Raw genomic sequence first — 20937 nt, 5'->3', positions numbered from 1 at the left:
CCTTGTTCACTCTGGTTATGAAGACTGTCAGAAGGGTCAAGAGCACCTATATTAGAACATTTTGGTGATGAGGTTTCTCTCCGGACAATAACATTACATTGTCTTAAAACAATGTATTAAGTTAACGAAGTTTCAACAAAGTTGGACTATATATCATAGCAATTCAAAAAGTTCCCACTCAAACATAGGAAACATCCTTAACAAAATCATATACCGTTGAAGCAATTAAACCTCAATATTAGGATTTCTTGAATTTGTTGAAAAAGAAAAGAAAACACAAAAAGATTGCAGAATGACAGTGTGTCTCTCCTGTACAGCATTCCTAAACAGACAACTATACTGCTAGCGTGATATCATAGGCATCGAAAAGATCGGAGATGCCCTCGCAGTCCGTCAGACCAAACATGTAGTCGTCCACGTCGAGAGGGGGTTCCAGGTGGACGAACGGTGAGTCAAAGTTCTGGTCTTCGGTCTGCAGTAACAGGCTCTGATTACAGTCGGGGGCATTCTTTAATTTAGGCTGACCTGAGAGCAGAATACCATTCAATATGAGTGAGTGAGTGAGTGAGTGAGTGGGTGGGTGGGCGTGCGGGCGGGCGTGCTTTCGTGCGTGCGTGCGTGGGTGAGTATACCCGGTAGGTACATGGTACATGGGTTCATTGGAGGGGTAGGTGTAGACTGAACTGTGTCATCAGGGGGATAGGTACATGGGTTCATTGGAGGGGTAGGTGTAGACTGAACTGTGTCATCAGAGGGATAGGTACATGGGTTCTTCGGAGGGGAAGGTGTAGACTGAACTGTGTCATCAGAGGGATAGGTACATGGGTTCATTGGAGGGGTAGGTGTAGACTGAACTGTGTCATCAGAGGGATAGGTACATGGGTTCATTGGAGGGGAAGGTACATGGGTTCATTGGAGGGGAAGGTACATGGGTTCATCGGAGGGTAGAGGCACATTGTGCTGGGTTCATCAGAGGGTAGAGGCACATTGTGCTGGGTTCATCAGAGTGTAGGGGCACATTGTACTGGGTTTCATCAGGGGGTAGGGGCACATTGTGCTGGGTTCATCAGAGGGTAGGGGCACGTTGTACGAGGTTCATCGGAGGGGTAGGTATGTGTACTGGGTTCATCAGAGGGTAGAGGCACATTGTGCTTGGTTCATCAGAGGGTAAGGGCACATTGTGCTGGATTCATCAGAGGGTAGGGGCACATTGTGCTTGGTTCATCAGAGGGTAAGGGCACATTGTGCTTGGTTCATCAGAGGGTAAGGGCACATTGTGCTGGGTTCATCAGAGGGTAGGGGCACATTGTGCTGGGTTCATCAGAGGGTAGGGGCACATTGCACTTTGTTCATTGGCGAGATCATACCTACAATCCTAAAGAACAGGTTCATTGAAGGGGTAGTTTGTGTGTCATATTTTTAGTTTGGAAGGGGTGGGATAATTGGATGTATAAGTACAGGACCAAATCTCAGCTGTGATAGATATGCATAGAAACTCCATTACTTAGTGTCTAGATGGAAAGTTGCAAGACCTCGTCCTCAATGTCAATGCCCGCTTCTTTCCAGGACTACCTGTATGCCAGTGGTATCACCTATAAGGTCATGTCCAACATTCCAAAGGGGTCAGAGGACCTGGAGGGTATGGAGACCCTGGCCCAGATGGCCGCTAGTCAGAACGAGACCAAGGCTGTGGATGGGGAGACCTACATCGAGAAGTACATCAAGGGCATCTCGGTCGTGGAGAGCATCCTTACCATTGATAGACTACGTCAGGTCAGTGTAAGGCGAAGTGGGGATGGGGCACTTCCTGACTCAGTGGAGGGCAGGGCCCTTCCTAGCTCATTGTGAGGGCAGGGGCACTTCCTGGTTCAGTGTGGGCAGGGGACGCCTAGCTTTGCAGGTGGCAGAGCCATCCTGACTCAGTAGGTGGCATGGCACTTCCTGGCTCATTGAGGGCAGGGGCACTTCCTGGTTCAGTGTGGGCAGGGGACGCCTAGCTTTGCAGGTGGCAGAGCCATCCTGACTCAGTAGGTGGTATGGCACTTCCTGGCTCATTGAGGGCAGGGGCACTTCCTGGTTCAGTGTGGGCAGGGGACGCCTAGCTTTGCAGGTGGCAGAGCCATCCTGACTCAGTAGGTGGCATGGCACTTCCTGGCTCATTGAGGGTGGGGCACTTCCTGGATCAGTGTGGGTGAGGCACTTCCTGGTTCAGTGTAGGCGGGGGACTCCTGGCTCAGCAGGTGACAGGGCACTTCCTGGCTCAGTGGGGGTGGGGCACTTCCTGGTTCAGTGGGGGTGGGGCACTCCCTGTCTCAGTGGTGGCAGGGCACTTCCTGGCTCAGTGGTGGCAGGGCACTTCCTGGCTCAGTGGTGGCAGGGCACTTCCTGTCTCAGTGGGGGTGGGGCACTTCCTGTCTCAGTGGTGGCAGGGCACTTCCTGTCTCAGTGGTGGCAGGGCACTTCCTGGCTCAGTGGTGGCAGGGCACTTCCTGGCTCACTGGGGATGGGGCACTTCCTAACTCAGTGGGGGTGGGGCACTTCCTAACACAGTAGAGGGGAGAAGCTTGTTAACGTGACAGGAGATGATTTTTTTTAATTTGCTAAAAGCGGCATAAAACAATACTCACTCATATTCTCTTGTGTGTCCAACAGGAGGTCGCTGTTAAGGAACACCTCGCCGTCAGTGGGAGATCTTTACGGAAGACCACCAGTGTCCCTAACATCAATCAGGTTTGCTATCTTCATGAACATCCCACTGTGGACAGACATTTCCATATTTTTAATGTTCTAGTGTGACAGTTTATTGAATATATTCACTGGTGTGCTTTATGAACTCATCTCTCATCTTGTAGTTTGCAATAGACTTAAAAATAACTTTCCAATGTTTGCCATCTGAGACTCTGCTTTATAACATCTTGGAATAAATGCCACATCTTTATATAGTTTGTATTTGGTATGTCAAAGATCTGCAATCGGTTGGTAAATCCAGTGATGAAATAATATCAAACAGTTCTCAAACAACTTTTTCGGAATCTATTAATAACACAGTGTGTTTTCCAGTGTACCGTAACATCTGGTAATCATACTGCAGACAGCTATGACTGCCTCAGTTTCTGTCATGGTAACTTCTCAAGTATCTTGGTAATTCCTGAATCATTTTCTGCTGTGCAGCTTATCTGAAGTTTCTAATATTGGCACCAGATCAACAGCTGGATAAGATAATCGAAACATGAACCAGACATTTTGATTAACTAATTGATTCAACACATTAGATTGGTTACAAGATGGAATGTATGTTTACCTTCCTGCAGACAGTTCCGACAGTTGTGTTTGATGTCTGTACTTCTTGAAACACGGCACTTATTGAACATTGGTGTGTTTACAATTAAAAATGACTGGTTAGTCTTTGAAGTCGGTCAAAACCAATCCAAAACTTTGTGTTTATTCAAGGAAGTGCTCTCTCATGTAGTTAGGGGCGGTCGGGTAGCCTAGTGGTTAAAGCGTTCGCTCGTCACGCCGAAGACTCGGGTTCGATTCCCGACATGGGTAAAATGTGTGAAGCCAATTTCTGGTGTCCCCCGCTGTGATATTGCTGGAATAGGGTCTTCTCAAACAAATCTTCTTGCTTCCACAGATGCTAACCTCACCCACCAAGCTTGAAGATCAGGTAACACTCTCTAGGCCCTCTCTGTTTTAAATAGATAAATAGCTCACCCAGCCTGAAAGGCCATGAGAGCTTATGACATAGCAAGTCGTCTAATGTCTGATGTCGGCCATAAACTTTTAACATTTTTGACTTCATCTCCAAAATATTTTTATGAATTCAGGAGAATTTTGTGTAGATTTGTAAAGGGGTTCAAGTTTGTAGTTAGTACTGCGTCTTAACACACATATTTCGCTTTTGCGATTTTTAAAATTTTAACTTTGTTGGACGTTTGCACTTTGAACCGTGCTTTACAATTCTCTCCAAAAATGCACCCTCTCTCTGTAAACATCATCTCCCCAGAGACCACTGCTCTTCCCATGCTTTTTTCTACCAATGATCACATCTGAATTTGAAGAAGTTTTTATTCTGATTTTCAATATGGCCACCATTGGCAGCTATATATAGCCACTCAGCTATTCCTGCATGTTAAAGTTCCCTCAAAATACATTTTTTGCACTGGAATCATCTTCTCTGAAATTGACAGACTGGGGAGCTGGACTTTGTCGTGTATGTTTCTTCTTATGATGGCCTTATGTTTTGTTCAAATCATTAGGATGACAGGGATGCCAACCATTACGCTTTTAAATCTAAAATTACACTTTTGGGCCTAAAATTTACATTTTTTTCACAAATTATGTGCGTGTATAAAATATCACGGAGATCAAATTGTTAACTGTTCATGCACCGATCACGTGAAGCTGTAGGGAGCTAATTGCATGTACACCATTATTTCTTAGGAACTCGAAATACCACAATGTCTTTCTGCAATACAGTTAATATTGTCACATGATGAATTTTATGAATTGTGTAGAGCTTTGACCACGTGTTTCGTCAGAGATGCAGTGTTACCGACGCCATTTGTTTGTTGCCTCGCTAAACTATCAGGGAGTTTGTGGGGTTGAATTAAATGCTTTCCTTAGTGATTTATAATCTATAATTATGCACACCATGCACAAAAGTCCATTCCTTCCCAGGGTTAAACCATATCCAAGCCTGTGTCATGTTCTCCTTCCTGTTGCAGATGCGAGCTGACAGCATCCAGGATCTCACCAGTGATGCCGCATTGTCAAAATCCCCGACTTTTGCGGGTGAGTTTCGGCAACGAGCATTTTCCGACGTGAACGAGTCCATGATCGCGTCTTACCGCAGGGAAGTGGGTCGTCTTAAAAAGCTTTCGGTCGGCCTAGGTGGGTTAACTGACAGTGTCACCCAATTTCTGTTTTTGTTTGGCAGCAACTATTTTAAGTTCAGCTTGATTATTGCACACCGCCAAGTGTATAGACGGCTTCAAGTCTCCGCATTGTTTCGCAGTCAATACACAAGTAGGCAGGTCACATCAAAATCACCCTCAAAATCCTAGCGTAGATCAGAACATTTGCTTTCATTTGTTTTCGACGACGTCTGTAAATTGATTTCGCATATCTAGGGAGATGATGACTGAATTGTAGTTATTCTGGAATTTTTTGTTATTTCATGTACCTCCACTACATCAAATTTTATAACATGCGATATTGCTTCGTCAACGATGTATCCCATGATTCTTCACCCACTTCCTGTGTGTATGGTCGCCATGGTTATATGCTCGCTTGCCTCAAATGTTTATGCTTCTAGGGCTGATACAGAATCATATCTTGTTTTAAGGCTATGCCTACATTTTGTTGTATTATGTAAAGCTATCAATTTAATGCAAATAAACAGTGTAGTTACTTTTCTTGCTTCTATACTCAAGGACGTTAATTTTGTCCTCAATATTGACAATCCAATGATGATAAAGTTCAAAATGTTAACTTATTCTTCAGTTCATATATAGATTATTAAGGTTATGTTTTTCATGACTTTGAACAAGCAATTTTTCAAAAAAATTTGGTATATGCAATTTTATTTTAATTCATCTGTAGAGTTTACTGACCAATTAGAAGTGGTTGTATTTGCTGATGTCGCACTGACAGTCTAACTCCTCAATCAGGCACATTTAAGTTGGTTCTCACATTTAAGTTGGTTCTCACATCGCTGACCTCAGTTGGTTCTCACATCGCTGACCTCAGTTGGTTCTCACATTGCTGACTTCAGTTGGTTCTCACATTGCTCATATCAGCTGTTAACACTCACAGATCATCCACGTCCCCTTGTCATGGTCCCCATCAACACTTGGGGGGTGTAAACACTACCTTCCTCCATCTCCTGTGAAAACATACAGCTACTCTGTGGTGTAGTAAGGAACCCATCCATTGCCTCACTTGCAAGCAAGGTGTAGATCAGGCAGCCACAAGGCTGTGTAGATCATGCAGTCACAAGGCCATGTAGATCAGATAGCCACAAGGCCATGTAGATCAGATAGCCACAAGGCTGTGTAGATCATGCAGTCACAAGGCCATGTAGATCAGATTGCCAAAAGGCTGTGTAGATCAGATAGCCACAAGGCTGTGTAGATCAGATAGCCAAAAGGCTGTGTAGATCAGATAGCCACAAGGCTGTGTAGATCAGATAGCCAAAAGGCTGTGCAGATCAGATAGCCAAAAGGCTGTGTAGATCAGATAGCCACAAGGCTGTGTAGATCAGATAGCCACAAGGCTGTGTAGATCAGATAGCCAAAATGCCATGTAGATCAGATAGCCACAAGGCTGTGTAGATCAGATAGCCAAAAGGCCATGTAGATCAGATAGCCACAAGGCTGTGTAGATCAGATAGCCACAGACTGTGTAGATCAGATAGCCACAAGGCTGTGTAGATCAGATAGCTACAAGGCTGTGTAGATCAGATAGCCAAAAGGCCATGTAGATCAGATAGCCACAAGGCTGTGTAGATCAGATAGCCAAAAGGCTGTGTAGATCAGATAGCCACAAGGCTGTGTAGATCAGATAGCCGCAGACTGTGTAGATCAGATAGCCACAAGGCTGTGTAGATCAGATAGCCACAAGGCTGTGTAGATCAGATAGCCAAAAGGCTGTAGATCAGATAGCCACAAGGCTGTGTAGATCAGATAGCCGCAGACTGTGTAGATCAGATAGCCACAAGGCTGTGTAGATCAGATAGCCGCAGACTGTGTTGATCAGATAGCCACAAGGCTGTGTAGATCAGATAGCCAAAAGGCTGTGTAGATCAGATAGCCACAAGGCTGTGTAGATCAGATAGCCAAAAGGCTGTGCAGATCAGATAGCCAAAAGGCTGTGTAGATCAGATAGCCACAAGGCTGTGTAGATCAGATAGCCACAAGGCTGTGTAGATCAGATAGCCAAAATGCCATGTAGATCAGATAGCCACAAGGCTGTGTAGATCAGATAGCCAAAAGGCCATGTAGATCAGATAGCCACAAGGCTGTGTAGATCAGATAGCCGCAGACTGTGTAGATCAGATAGCCACAAGGCTGTGTAGATCAGATAGCTACAAGGCTGTGTAGATCAGATAGCCAAAAGGCCATGTAGATCAGATAGCCACAAGGCTGTGTAGATCAGATAGCCAAAAGGCCATGTAGATCAGATAGCCACAAGGCTGTGTAGATCAGATAGCCGCAGACTGTGTAGATCAGATAGCCACAAGGCTGTGTAGATCAGATAGCCACAAGGCTGTGTAGATCAGATAGCCAAAAGGCTGTGTAGATCAGATAGCCACAAGGCTGTGTAGATCAGATAGCTGCAGACTGTGTAGATCAGATAGCCACAAGGCTGTGTAGATCAGATAGCCGCAGACTGTGTTGATCAGATAGCCACAAGGCTGTGTAGATCAGATAGCCAAAAGGCTGTGTAGATCAGATAGCCACAAGGCTGTGTAGATCAGATAGCCAAAAGGCTGTGTAGATCAGATAGCCACAAGGCTGTGTAGATCAGATAGCCAAAAGGCCATGTAGATCAGATAGCCAAAAGGCTGTGTAGATCAGATAGCCACAAGGCTGTGTAGATCAGATAGCCAAAAGGCTGTGTAGATCAGATAGCCACAAGGCTGTGTTGATCAGATAGCCACAAGGCTGTGTAGATCAGATAGCCACAAGGCTGTGTAGATCAGATAGCCAAAAGGATGTGTAGATCAGATAGCCACAAGGCTGTGTAGATCAGATAGCCAAAAGGCTGTGTAGATCAGATTGCCAAAAGGCTGTGTAGATCAGATAGCCACAAGGCTGTAGATCAGATAGCCACAAGGCTGTGTAGATCAGATAGCCACAAGGCTGTGTAGATCAGATAGCAACAAGGCTGTGTAGATCAGATAGCCACAAGGCTGTGTAGATCAGATAGCCAAAAGGCCATGTAGAGCAGGCAGCCTCAAGGCTATGTAGATCAGGCAGCCTCAATGCCATGATGATCATGCAGCCACAAGGCCATGTAAATCAGGCAGCCACAAGGCCATGTAGAGCAGGCATCCACAAGGCTGTGTAGAGCAGGTATCCACAAGGCCGTGTAGAGCAGGCAGCCACAAGGCCATGTAGATCAGGCAGCCACAAGGCCATGTAGATCAGGCAGTCACAAGGCCATGTAGAGCAGGCATCCACAAGGCCGTGTAGAGCAGGTATCCACGAGGCCATGTGAACATGCAGCAACAAGGCCATGTAGATCAGGCAGCCTGAAGGCCATGTCGAGCAGGCATCCACAAGGCCATGTCGAGCAGGCATCCACAAGGCCGTGTAGAGCAGGCAGCCTCAAGGCCATGTAGATCAGGCAGCCACAAGGCCATGTAGAGCAGGCATCCACAAGGTCATGCAGAGCACTCATCCTCAAGGCCATGTAGATCAGGCAGCTACAAGGCAAGGTAGATCAGGCAGCCACAAGGCCATGTAGAGCAGGCAGCCACAAGGCCATGTAGAGCAGGCATCCACAAGGCCATGTAGAGCAGGCATCCATAAGGCCATGTAGAGCAGGCAGCCACAAGGCCATGTAGATCAGGCATCCACAAGGCCATGTAGCGCAGGCAGTCTCAAGGTCATGCAGAGCACTCATCCTCAAGGCCATGTAGATCAGGCAGCCACAAGGCCATGTAGATCAGGCAGCCTCAAGGCCATGTAGAGCAGGCAGCCTCAAGGCCATGTAGAAAAGGCAGCCACAGGGCCATGTAGATCAGGCAGCCTCAAGGCCATGTAGAGCAGGCAGCCACAAGGCCATGTAGAGCAGGCAGCCACAGGGCCATGTAGATCAGGCAGCCTCAAGGCCATGTAGAGCAGGCAGCCACAAGGCCATGTAGAGCAGGCAGCCACAAGGCCATGTAGATCAGGCAGCCTCAAGGCCATGTAGAGCAGGCAGCCACAAGGCCATGTAGAGCAGGCAGCCACAGGGCCATGTAGATCAGGCAGCCTCAAGGCCATGTAGAGCAGGCAGCCACAAGGCCATGTAGAGCAGGCAGCCACAAGGCCATGTAGAGCAGGCAGCCTCAAGGCCATGTAGAGCAGGCAGCCACAAGGCTCCACATGACTACAGTACATCACACCAGTATGTTATCATAATGATGGGGGAACATAGTGTATACAAACCCATGAGGTATTGATACTCCCTGGTTCCCTTCCACCAGGTAAACTTAGAACTCCTGGTGCTGAGGTTGCTTGGTGGAACGTGTCTCTGCACTCTCATTGCTAACTACACTCCTACACAACACAAGCACATCCAACATCATGTAACCCAAACTTCATTTCACGGACTATTTCAAAGAAAATTTGAACTCAGACACTTTTTTTAAATAATGTTCACTCTTTTGAACCAAACTTTTAATAAATGTTCATGATTATCACTATTAATAAAAAACAATCTTCACACTAAGAACAACAATTACTAAGAAAAAGTTAAAATTACTTTTTAAACTTAAATCATGACTATCCTTATTTATGAAATTAAGGACCATTGTCACTGTAGTTGAATACAAAGACGTGAGTGGCAAAACCTTGTCACATTTAGCAATAGTCCCCACAGTGGTGTAAGTTCCGAGTCTGGTGAGAGACCCACTTCATTGCCTCATGTCTCGATGTTCATGGCAGCATGTATCATCTTTACAGAGCTGTTTACATTTGCAAGGTTCTGTTTTCGTAAGTTGTTTTCCACGCAAGGTTTTCATGCATGTAGTTTCTGCATGAGATTAACAGTCTCTGTCAGAAATAATCCCCACCTCTCTCTCTAACATCTTAACTTCTGGAACATATTTAAAACATTTCGGGGTTGTTGTTTTTTGGGGTAGTTGGATTGTTCTCTGAATATGAGTGGGTATTACTGGGAATGTTCCAAACTCATTTAAAGTCAGATCTTAGTTCTCGCTACCGCAAAACAAAGATCTGAGGACATCCCATTACGGGTCACATCAAAACGATCTTTCATCCGAGCAATCAGAAGATTACTTACCAGATCAGGAAAGGGACAGTCAGAATGTGTTTTCTAATCATGCACAGCCTCTAAAACACGTATTCAGAACAAAAGTTGTGGGCTGTATGACTGATTTCGTCAAAATCATTGTCTATCTCTCGCTTCAATGGGATAAGCATTTGAAACAGAAGAGACAATGCATAGTCTGTTGGAAGTACAGCCATACAATCTAGGCCATCTATTAGACATTCCAGAATGATCTTTTCTTCAGTTTTCAAAATTTGAATCCAACACTGTGTCAAAATATATTTCAAAGCGTAGTTTGAAACTAGTGCCATGTAGCTCAAAAAAGAGGCTTTCTGATTGGCTAATGTTGACTTCTTGTTTGTCATTTCATTTGTAGGTCAAAGTTCGCGAAATGTCGTTCTGACGTGACTTGTAATGGGATGTCCTCAGACCTGTTTAGCGGTAGTGAGCACTAAGATCTGATTTTTATGTGATGGGCGAAAGCTCTGTGATTGGATGGGAAGAAATTTCTTGTCCAGTGTGTCATGTGATATCATCTGACCAATGTGACCGGTGACCAGTCACCCAGTGCCTATACATGGAGCTTGGCACCACATAAACTTGCACCTTGGTGTTATGTATTATATACCCTTTGCTTTGAAATTGAACTATGGAAGCAGGAAACAAGTATAGGAATAATCTTGGCTTTGATGGGGAAAGGCAAATTTGGAGAAAAGAAACATTTATTTATTTCCTACATTGGAAATGTTTGTATGGTTCTTATATTTTATTCATCAGGATTCTAACGTTGAATTCAGTGCAAACATTTCAAGTATGTCAAATATGCAAAGCTATGTATAACATATAAAGTTAACATTTATGGTAATTGAATTGGGATATCTTTAATTCCAATTTAGGATTTTATTTGTCCATTTCCGTTGCATTCCATTGACTTTGGATTGAATATCGGCTTTTGATAATGCCCAGGTAAATTCCTGTACCAGCTGGTCAGAAAATGTAAAACTTGTCTCTGCATTTTCTTGCTGGTCAAGTCCCTGATAAGTGAGGATGACTTGAGATTAGTCACATTTTAAAATACATGCAGCTATGACATACTGCAATGTTACCCTGACAGAGATATTCCATGACCTCGGTTACATATCATTGTAGTCTGATGTGTCCATATTGACCCACAGTCAAAACAAAGTGCACTATTATCCTGACAGAAATATTACCATGATTTTAGTTACATACATTCAGTTGACCATGTGTCCATATTTCCTCTCAGACACTGTTACAAGATACTGCAACATTGCCCTGACAGAGCATCTTTACGCATTCTGCACCCTGATTTTTACATTTATTCCTCCATAAATGCTAAAGATATTAAAATCAATTCTTATTAGCAATATTGCCTGACAGAGATTATGCAATGACTTAATTAGATTACATGCAGCCGATAGACTGATGTGGCCATATTGACACTCGGTCATAACAAACCGCAATATTGTCTGACAGAGATTCTCCCTTGACTTACATACAGTCTGTACATAGTGTCATGTGTCCATATTCCCTGCTGGACCCTCCAGCCTAAACAGTTCGTTCCTGGTGCGTTCCTGGTGCGTTCCTGGTGCGTTCCTACAACCAACTGGTGCATGCCAGGAGACTTCCTTCATGCACAAGTCGACATATTACTCACATTTACCAGATACTAATACAGTGTAGGGTTTTCCTGCAGACTTTTATCATGTTTGATGCTTCTTTGTTTTGTTTTGCCAAGGAACTGCTTGTTACTGTGTCTTCCCACCGCCTTGTGCAAGCTTGATACTAAGTCTAGGATTGCCACCTCAATTAGATGCTTCATATTGCTGTTGTCACCAACTATATATACACGTTCATTTTGTTTCTTCCAACTGTTCCCATGACAACATGTCATTTATTTCATGCTTTGTCATACATTTGTTTTCACTGTTAACTTGGCAGATCTGCCTTGTCTGTGCTTCTTCCGATTTAAGTTTCCTTGACAACATAGATAACCATATCATGCTTTCATATTTTGTTACCATGACGATTGAATGTCATCCTCTGATGAAGAGTTATTCCCCTTGGAGCCCGCCCGAGCTTCCTTAACCTCCGTTCTAGTACCAATGGTAACTCGGCTAAGCGTACGTTTAAACTATTGTCTCGTTTCTTCCGTGAAGAACATGGTAGTAACATGTACCTATCCCCCTGATAACACAGTTCAGTCTACACCTACCCCTCAGATGAACCCATGTACCTACCCCTCCGATGAACCCATGTATCTATCCCTCTGATGACACACTTCAGTCTACACCTACCCCTCCGATGAACCCATGTACCTATCCCTCTGATGACACATTTCAGTCTACACCTACCCCTCCGATGAACCCATGTACCTGTCCCTCTGATGACACAGTTCAGCCTACACCTACCCCTCCGATGAACCCATGTACCTATCCCCCTGATGACACAGTTCAGTCTACACCTACCCCTCCGATGAACCCATGTACCTATCACTCTGATGACACAGTTCAGTCTACACCTACCCCTCCGATGAACCTGTTCTTGAGGATGTTGGTGAAGGAGGACAGGCTTTGCTTCTTGTAGATGTTGATGCAGACTCGCTTGCGGAGGACCAGCTCCATGGATGCGGGGTGACTCAGGCGGACAACTGCCTTTAGGATGACATATATCCTCTCGTTGGCGGGCGTTAATCGGTTCAGGTGGGGAGAGTCGTGGATGGAGGAATCCCAGGATACCAGTGCACATACCTAAAGATGCATAGCATCAAAGTTCAATGCCTAATTTTCACATAGGAAGGAAACCAAATAAAATGGCTTTTAGGCTTTTTTCTGAAGATTATTCAATAATATTTGGTGACAATAAGACATCAATCCAACTCACATTTTCCTTTTCAGTGAAGCTCTTGATGATCGGCAATGAGACAAACTGGGCTCCATGTTCCTGGGGAGGATGGAGTTGATACCAGCAGCTTGGGAGCCTTACTTGGCACTGGGGGTGCTCATGTCCTCCGCTGCAGTGTACAGAACAGGGGTGACATACAGAAGAAGGTTGACATACAGAACAGGGTTGACATACAGAACAGGGTTGACATACAGAACAAGGTTGACATACAGAACAGGGGTGACATACAGAACAGGGTGACATATAGAACAGGGGTGACATACAGAACAGGGGTGCATACAGAACAGGGTGACATACAGAACAGGGGTGACATACAGAACAGGGTTGACATACAGAACAAGGTTGACATACAGAACAGGGGTGACATACAGAACAGGGTGACATATAGAACAGGGGTGACATACAGAACAGGGGTGCATACAGAAGAAGGTTGACATACAGAACAGGGTTGACATACAGAACAGGGGTGACATACAGAACAGGGGTGACATACAGAACAGGGTGACATATAGAACAGGGGTGACATACAGAACAGGGGTGACATACAGAACAGGGGTGACATACAGAACAGGGGTGACATACAGAACAGGGTTGACATACAGAGCTGCCTGCACACTGAGAACTGGAACAGGTACACCAATGGGCTACAGTGTGGGCACTGAACCACATCTTGGGGTTGCAGTGAGTGGAGAGTATGAGCACTCAACCACATCTTGGGGTTGCAGTGAGTGAGTAGACAGTGTGAGCTCCGAACCACATCATGGGGTTGCAGTGAGTGAGTGAGTGGGAGGAAGGCAGTGCACCACCACCTCGTCTCCCACCTAGAGGAAGGCAGTGCTCAAGGGTTTCACCAAGCTGGTCAACATCGGAGACGAGCTCACCTAAGCTGTCTCTCAGTGATAAGAAGTCGGATCAGGTTCTTGGTCATGATACGTTTTCGGTTGGCCATGTTTAGGGCGATTATTCGCGCAATAACAAGGTGTGTGGCGTTGTACAGACATTGTAAATACTCAGATGATGGCCTGTTTTTAAGATAAAGTCGTCTTTTATGAGCGAGTGAGATCACATTTTTTGGTGATTAACGAGACATTAGGAATGATTCTTAACGTTCCCCGAAAACCCATAACACGGGGATACTGTATTTGCATTAATAATCGCTTACAAACTTGACAACGGGGGACACTTCAGAGATCAGACGGTGGGGAACAAACCTTATTCATTATTTGATGAAACTAAACCATTTTTCATAATAGTTACAAGACAATTATATACCCCTTCTGTGCTGCTATTTTCTGTAAAAAATGATCTATACACAAGAACTTGCATGCAAATATTCGGTCTTTGTAGTGGACGCTTATAAAACTTACTTACAACGCAGAAGTTGGTCAGGGAGAACTTATTGTAGCAGAGCACTGAGTACGGCTGCGACAAAAGCTGAAACACTGTTCAAAGCAGCATCAATACAATCTCGCTCACATATTACCACATGCCCCGCCCTCAACACAGCCATACTTTGTTCAAGGAGACGGTTCTACACATAACATCCATTACATGGCCTGCAAACTCCTTTGTTCGATGTGTGTGCAAGTATGGCATCCATGCAATACACAAGACGTCATCAGACGCCATCCTTACCTTAACTAGGCAACTCAAAATCTGTTCTTGAGTAAAGGACTGACACTATATACAGGTTTATGGTAAATTGGCATATCTTCAATTTGGGCAGTTCAAGAACGGTGGGGTAGCCTTGTGGTTAAAGCGTTCGCCCGACACGCCGAAGATCCGGGTTCGATTTCCAACATGAGTACAATGTGTGAAGCCCAAGTCTGGTGTCCACCGCCGTGAAATTGCTGGAGAATTGTTGATCGCTTTGATCGTTTTGTGAAAGTGTGCCTGGGCAGATTTAAAAGTAAAACCACTATAGTTGAAACTAAACTATTTCATGAACACCAACAGACCACACTTGCTAAAAGTCACTATTTTGTTTCTGGACAACACCATGTACAAGCACAAAGCCACAGAAAGTATTCGTTTGTACTGTGAGAATATCCATTTACGAGCGCTTCGGCCACAAAACATTTTCACACTGTCCGCGAATGATAGAAGTGTCATAAAATATATACGGGACCCAGGATGAAAGGTAACATTTCATGTTTAGTAAAAAAATCAGTATTTTCGAATACAGCGACCCAAGCATCTATTTTAATTCAGATGAAGGCAGTGCAGCACCTCGTCTCCCACCTGGAGGAAGGCAGTGCACCACCTCGTCTCCCACCTGGAGGAAGGCAGTGCACCACCTCGTCTCCCACCTAGAGGAAGGCAGTGCACCACCTCGTCTCCCACCTGGAGGAAGGCAGTGCACCACCACCTCATCTCCCACCTGGAGGAAGGCAGTGCACCACCTCGTCTCCCACCTGGAGGAAGGCAGTGCACCACCTCATCTCCCACCTGGAGGAAGGCAGTGCAGCACCTCGTCTCCCACCTAGAGGAAGGCAGTGCAGCACCACCTCGTCTCCCACCTGGAGGAAGGCAGTGCACCACCACCTCATCTCCCACCTGGAGGAAGGCAGTGCACCACCACCTCATCTCCCACCTGGAGGAAGGCAGTGCAGCACCTCGTCTCCCACCTGGAGGAAGGCAGTGCACCACCTCGTCTCCCACCTGGAGGAAGGCAGTGCACCACCTCATCTCCCACCTGGAGGAAGGCAGTGCACCACCTCGTCTCCCACCTGGAGGAAGGCAGTGCACCACCTCATCTCCCACCTGGAGGAAGGCAGTGCACCACCTCATCTCCCACCTGGAGGAAGGCAGTGCACCACCTCATCTCCCACCTGGAGGAAGGCAGTGCACCACCACCTCATCTCCCACCTGGAGGAAGGCAGTGCACCACCACCTCGTCTCCCACCTGGAGGAAGGCAGTGCAGCACCTCGTCTCCCACCTGGAGGAAGGCAGTGCAGCACCTCGTCTCCCACCTGGAGGAAGGCAGTGCAGCACCTCGTCTCCCACCTGGAGGAAGGCAGTGCACCACCTCGTCTCCCACCTGGAGGAAGGCAGTGCAGCACCTCGTCTCCCACCTGGAGGAAGGCAGTGCACCACCTCGTCTCCCACCTGGAGGAAGGCAGTGCAGCACCTCGTCTCCCACCTGGAGGAAGGCAGTGCACCACCTCGTCTCCCACCTGGAGGAAGGCAGTGCACCACCACCTCATCTCCCACCTGGAGGAAGGCAGTGCACCACCTCGTCTCCCACCTGGAGGAAGGCAGTGCAGCACCTCGTCTCCCACCTGGAGGAAGGCAGTGCAGCACCTCGTCTCCCACCTGGAGGAAGGCAGTGCACCACCAACTCGTCTCCCACCTGGGGGAAGGCAGTGCACCACCACCTCGTCTCCCACCTGGAGGAAGGCAGTGCACCACCAACTCGTCTCCCACCTGGAGGAAGGCAGTGCACCACCACCTCGTCTCCCACCTGGAGGAAGGCAGTGCAGCACCTCGTCTCCCACCTGGAGGAAGGCAGTGCAGCACCACCTCGTCTCCCACCTGGAGGAAGGCAGTGCAGCACCACCTCGTCTCCCACCTGGAGGAAGGCAGTGCAGCACCTCGTCTCCCACCTGGAGGAAGGCAGTGCAGCACCTCGTCTCCCACCTGGAGGAAGGCAGTGCAGCACCTCGTCTCCCACCTGGAGGAAGGCAGTGCACCACCACCTCATCTCCCACCTGGAGGAAGGCAGTGCAGCACCTCGTCTCCCACCTAGAGGAAGGCAGTGCAGCACCTCGTCTCCCACCTGGAGGAAGGCAGTGCACCACCAACTCGTCTCCCACCTGGAGGAAGGCAGTGCACCACCACCTCATCTCCCACCTGGAGGAAGGCAGTGCACCACCAACTCGTCTCCCACCTGGAGGAAGGCAGTGCAGCACCTCGTCTCCCACCTGGAGGAAGGCAGTGCACCACCACCTCGTCTCCCACCTGGAGGAAGGCAGTGCACCACCTCGTCTCCCACCTGGAGGAAGGCAGTGCACCACCACCTCATCTCCCACCTGGAGGAAGGCAGTGCACCACCAACTCGTCTCCCACCTGGAGGAAGGCAGTGCAGCACCTCGTCTCCCACCTGGAGGAAGGCAGTGCACAACCACCTCGTCTCCCACCTGGAGGAAGGCAGTGCACCACCACCTCATCTCCCACCTGGAGGAAGGCAGTGCACCACCTCGTCTCCCACCTGGAGGAAGGCAGTGCACCACCACCTCATCTCCCACCTGGAGGAAGGCAGTGCACCACCTCGTCTCCCACCTGGAGGAAGGCAGTGCACCACCACCTCATCTCCCACCTGGAGGAAGGCAGTGCACCACCTCGTCTCCCACCTGGAGGAAGGCAGTGCACCACCACCTCATCTCCCACCTGGAGGAAGGCAGTGCACCACCTCGTCTCCCACCTGGAGGAAGGCAGTGCACCACCACCTCATCTCCCACCTGGAGGAAGGCAGTGCACCACCACCTCGTCTCCCACCTGGAGGAAGGCAGTGCACCACCTCGTCTCCCACCTAGAGGAAGGCAGTGCAGCACCTCGTCTCCCACCTAGAGGAAGGCAGTGCACCACCACCTCGTCTCCCACCTGGAGGAAGGCAGTGCAGCACCTCGTCTCCCACCTAGAGGAAGGCAGTGCAGCACCTCGTCTCCCACCTGGAGGAAGGCAGTGCACCACCAACTCGTCTCCCACCTAGAGGAAGGCAGTGCACCACCACCTCGTCTCCCACCTGGAGGAAGGCAGTGCACCACCACCTCGTCTCCCACCTAGAGGAAGGCAGTGCACCACCAACTCGTCTCCCACCTAGAGGAAGGCAGTGCACCACCACCTCGTCTCCCACCTGGAGGAAGGCAGTGCACCACCACCTCGTCTCCCACCTAGAGGAAGGCAGTGCACCACCACCTCGTCTCCCACCTAGAGGAAGGCAGTGCACCACCACCTCGTCTCCCACCTAGAGGAAGGCAGTGCACCACCACCTCGTCTCCCACCTGGAGGAAGGCAGTGCACCACCAACTCGTCTCCCACCTAGAGGAAGGCAGTGCACCACCACCTCATCTCCCACCTGGAGGAAGGCAGTGCACCACCACCTCGTCTTCCACCTGGAGGAAGGCAGTGCACCACCACCTCGTCCCCCACCTGGAGGAAGGCAGTGCACCACCACCTCGTCTCCCACCTGGAGGAAGGCAGTGCACCACCACCTCGTCTTCCACCTGGAGGAAGGCAGTGCACCACCTCGTCTCCCACCTGGAGGAAGGCAGTGCACCACCACCTCATCTCCCACCTGGAGGAAGGCAGTGCACCACCACCTCGTCTCCCACCTGGAGGAAGGCAGTGCACCACCACCTCATCTCCCACCTGGAGGAAGGCAGTGCACCACCACCTCGTCTCCCACCTGGAGGAAGGCAGTGCACCACCACCTCATCTCCCACCTGGAGGAAGGCAGTGCACCACCAACTCGTCTCCCACCTAGAGGAAGGCAGTGCACCACCACCTCGTCTCCCACCTGGAGGAAGGCAGTGCACCACCAACTCGTCTCCCACCTAGAGGAAGGCAGTGCACCACCACCTCGTCTCCCACCTGGAGGAAGGCAGTGCACCACCACCTCGTCTCCCACCTAGAGGAAGGCAGTGCACCACCACCTCGTCCCCCACCTGGAGGAAGGCAGTGCACCACCACCTCGTCTTCCACCTAGAGGAAGGCAGTGCACCACCACCTCGTCCCCCACCTGGAGGAAGGCAGTGCACCACCAACTCGTCTCCCACCTAGAGGAAGGCAGTGCACCACCACCTCGTCTCCCACCTGGAGGAAGGCAGTGCACCACCTCGTCTCCCACCTGGAGGAAGGCAGTGCACCACCACCTCGTCCCCCACCTGGAGGAAGGCAGTGCACCACCTCGTCTTCCACCTAGAGGAAGGCAGTGCACCACCACCTCGTCCCCCACCTGGAGGAAGGCAGTGCACCACCTCGTCTCCCACCTGGAGGAAGGCAGTGCACCACCACCTCGTCTCCCACCTAGAGGAAGGCAGTGCACCACCACCTCGTCCCCCACCTGGAGGAAGGCAGTGCACCACCTCGTCTCCCACCTGGAGGAAGGCAGTGCACCACCACCTCGTCTCCCACCTAGAGGAAGGCAGTGCACCACCACCTCGTCTCCCACCTGGAGGAAGGCAGTGCACCACCTCGTCTCCCACCTGGAGGAAGGCAGTGCACCACCACCTCGTCTCCCACCTAGAGGAAGGCAGTGCACCACCACCTCGTCCCCCACCTGGAGGAAGGCAGTGCACCACCTCGTCTCCCACCTGGAGGAAGGCAGTGCACCACCACCTCGTCTCCCACCTAGAGGAAGGCAGTGCACCACCACCTCGTCTCCCACCTGGAGGAAGGCAGTGCACCACCTCGTCTCCCACCTGGAGGAAGGCAGTGCACCACCACCTCGTCTCCCACCTGGAGGAAGGCAGTGCACCACCTCGCCTCCCACTGCTGCGATGACTTTAACCAGGAACACGAGCCGTGTAATCGGTTCCTCTTCCTCATATAGGGGCAGAACATGTAGACACCTGTGTTGGACCCTTGTGGATCTTCTAATTTTGTAACAGACGATTACCTGTATAGATCATACCTCAACATCTCAGTTTATTATTGAAATGGTGATAAATATGGATGTTTTTATCGTAACATATCGCGGGACGGGGTGTGTTAAAGAAGAAGAAGCGAGGCTTAAACAAACAATTCTAAATTTCATTCTAGTATTCAGTGATTCTTATCACCGAAGTTGGGTTTTTTGTGAATCTGATAAAAATAAGGGGCACGGTGAGTACAACCTTGACGTAATCCAGTTGTGAGAAAGACAAAAGACATCGAACATAATACTCTCAATACGGTGACACATTTACACACGAGTCTCAGTACACTGTCCCCACGTCCCCCTGCAGATAAAGCCGCCCACCCCCCTGGCGGCTTCCGTGCCCCCGGGTTGTAAAATACCATAAAACATTATCGGGACGAAATAGATCTGTCAACAACCATCAACTACTCGAGTCATAAACAATGCTCACTCCAGGGCCTGGCACGTACTTGTGGAGTCAGCTGATATAATCGACGATCATATTACGTAACTTCAGCTCAGAGTGTAGCACCTGAGCGATCCAGGAACTCATTGTCGTCTAATGCAATAATAATCATAAACACTGAATGCACTATTATAAAGTAATATATGGGTGGAACACTCAGTAAATACCCGAGGCGCAGTAACGATATACTGAACAACGTGTGGTTAATTGGGGCACAACATCAAGCATTGAGGGTAGAGGAATGAATGACAAAACGAGATAATTGCGATTAAGAAACGATATAATTGCGATAGGAGAGAGAGGGGGTGGAGAGAGAGAGAGAGAGAGAGAGAGAGGGAGGAAAAAAACATGCATTAAACTAAAGAAAGATACATTTCAAAGCACGTGACAATGTGTAAGGTTTATAAATATTTATACGCTTATCTTATCAACAAATGACCAGCCATTAAAATGAAGACACATGAAGCCGCCACCTTGCAGATCATATATGGCAGTTCATATTACTGTGCATATTACTTGTATATTTAGCTACTGTTTATGATGTAAGTTGCTGATATTGCTGTAAATTGGCAACATATTATTTTGTGTTGAAAAACCTACTGTTCAAAAGAATAATACTTTACAATTGCTATAACACGGCGCGATATTATTCATTGCAAGTTTTATTATATACCTATGGCTATGGGTTGCTCATATATGACAATTCACCACGAACTTCCAAAACATAAATCATAAACAAACAACACGTTTCTTACCTGCACACTTCACAATGATTTGTTGTTTGTTTGATATTACCGTCGCAGTCAGCTACATTCCAGCTATATGACGGTAGTCTGTAAATAACTGAGTCTGGACCACTTAATCCAGTGATTGACATCATGAGCATTGATCTACACAATTGGGATACGGTGACATGTATCAACC

At 48.2% G+C, this 20937-nt stretch overlaps 4 protein-coding genes across 5 annotated transcripts; 1 reads left to right on the top strand and 3 right to left on the bottom strand.

Annotated features, from left to right (window-relative positions):
- The first annotated feature begins 1542 nt into the window (after positions 1-1542).
- On the top strand, positions 1543-12224 carry LOC125384472 (kinesin-like protein KIF13A). Its single transcript, XM_048403868.1, has 5 exons — positions 1543-1773; positions 2653-2730; positions 3635-3667; positions 4728-4794; positions 12093-12224. The coding sequence occupies exons 1-5, from the start codon at positions 1543-1545 to the stop codon at positions 12212-12214; spliced, it is 531 nt and encodes a 176-aa protein (XP_048259825.1). The 3' UTR covers positions 12215-12224.
- Positions 12225-12533: 309 nt separating this feature from the next.
- On the bottom strand, positions 12534-13876 carry LOC124114584 (kinesin-like protein KIF13A). The gene is made up of 3 exons (XM_046475208.1): positions 13809-13876; positions 12907-13036; positions 12534-12773 (listed from the first exon to the last, which is right to left on the bottom strand). Exons 1-3 carry the CDS (start codon positions 13874-13876, stop codon positions 12534-12536), a joined length of 438 nt encoding a protein of 145 aa, XP_046331164.1.
- Positions 13877-15011: 1135 nt separating this feature from the next.
- On the bottom strand, positions 15012-15647 carry LOC125372322. Of its 2 annotated transcripts, none has more exons than XM_048381799.1 (2): positions 15271-15647; positions 15012-15168 (listed from the first exon to the last, which is right to left on the bottom strand). In XM_048381799.1, exons 1-2 carry the CDS (start codon positions 15613-15615, stop codon positions 15130-15132), a joined length of 384 nt encoding a protein of 127 aa, XP_048237756.1. In that variant the 5' UTR covers positions 15616-15647; the 3' UTR covers positions 15012-15129. The 2 variants fall into 2 exon arrangements, with proteins under 2 accessions (XP_048237756.1, XP_048237759.1); XM_048381802.1 differs by having other exon boundaries at positions 15376-15647.
- Positions 15648-15995: 348 nt separating this feature from the next.
- Positions 15996-16817, bottom strand: LOC125378143. Its single transcript, XM_048393040.1, has 2 exons — positions 16500-16817; positions 15996-16243 (listed from the first exon to the last, which is right to left on the bottom strand). Exons 1-2 carry the CDS (start codon positions 16771-16773, stop codon positions 16131-16133), a joined length of 387 nt encoding a protein of 128 aa, XP_048248997.1. The 5' UTR covers positions 16774-16817; the 3' UTR covers positions 15996-16130.
- Positions 16818-20937: the final 4120 nt, after the last annotated feature.

Source organism: Haliotis rufescens, unplaced genomic scaffold (genome assembly GCF_023055435.1).
Source record: "Haliotis rufescens isolate VD_foot unplaced genomic scaffold, xgHalRufe1.0.p SCAF_1, whole genome shotgun sequence".
In the NCBI taxonomy this organism is placed as follows: domain Eukaryota; kingdom Metazoa; phylum Mollusca; class Gastropoda; order Lepetellida; family Haliotidae; genus Haliotis; species Haliotis rufescens.
Note: the sequence above shows the minus strand (reverse complement) of the source record. Positions and strands in the feature narration are given on the sequence as shown.

Bases quoted from the DNA above. Each gene is read 5' to 3' on its own strand.
- LOC125384472 (XM_048403868.1), top strand. From the start codon at position 1,543: ATGTCAATGCCCGCTTCTTTCCAGGACTACCTGTATGCCAGTGGTATC. The intron at 1,774-2,652 runs GTCAGTGTAAGG...TGTGTCCAACAG, and splicing joins CCATTGATAGACTACGTCAG to GAGGTCGCTGTTAAGGAACA. The intron at 3,668-4,727 runs GTAACACTCTCT...TTCCTGTTGCAG, and splicing joins CCACCAAGCTTGAAGATCAG to ATGCGAGCTGACAGCATCCA.
- LOC124114584 (XM_046475208.1), bottom strand. From the start codon at position 13,876: ATGGCCAACCGAAAACGTATCATGACCAAGAACCTGATCCGACTTCTT. The intron at 13,037-13,808 runs GTGAGCTCGTCT...TGTACACTGCAG, and splicing joins ATCACTGAGAGACAGCTTAG to CGGAGGACATGAGCACCCCC. The intron at 12,774-12,906 runs GTGAGTTGGATT...ATGCATCTTTAG, and splicing joins GCTTCACTGAAAAGGAAAAT to GTATGTGCACTGGTATCCTG.
- LOC125372322 (XM_048381799.1), bottom strand. From the start codon at position 15,615: ATGAGGTGGTGCACTGCCTTCCTCCAGGTGGGAGACGAGGTGGTGCAC. The intron at 15,169-15,270 runs GTGGGAGACGAG...GCCTTCCTCCAG, and splicing joins GGTGCACTGCCTTCCTCCAG to GTGGGAGACGAGGTGCTGCA.
- LOC125378143 (XM_048393040.1), bottom strand. From the start codon at position 16,773: ATGAGGTGGTGGTGCACTGCCTTCCTCCAGGTGGGAGACGAGTTGGTG. The intron at 16,244-16,499 runs GTGGGAGACGAG...GCCTTCCTCCAG, and splicing joins GCTGCACTGCCTTCCTCCAG to GTGGGAGACGAGGTGCTGCA.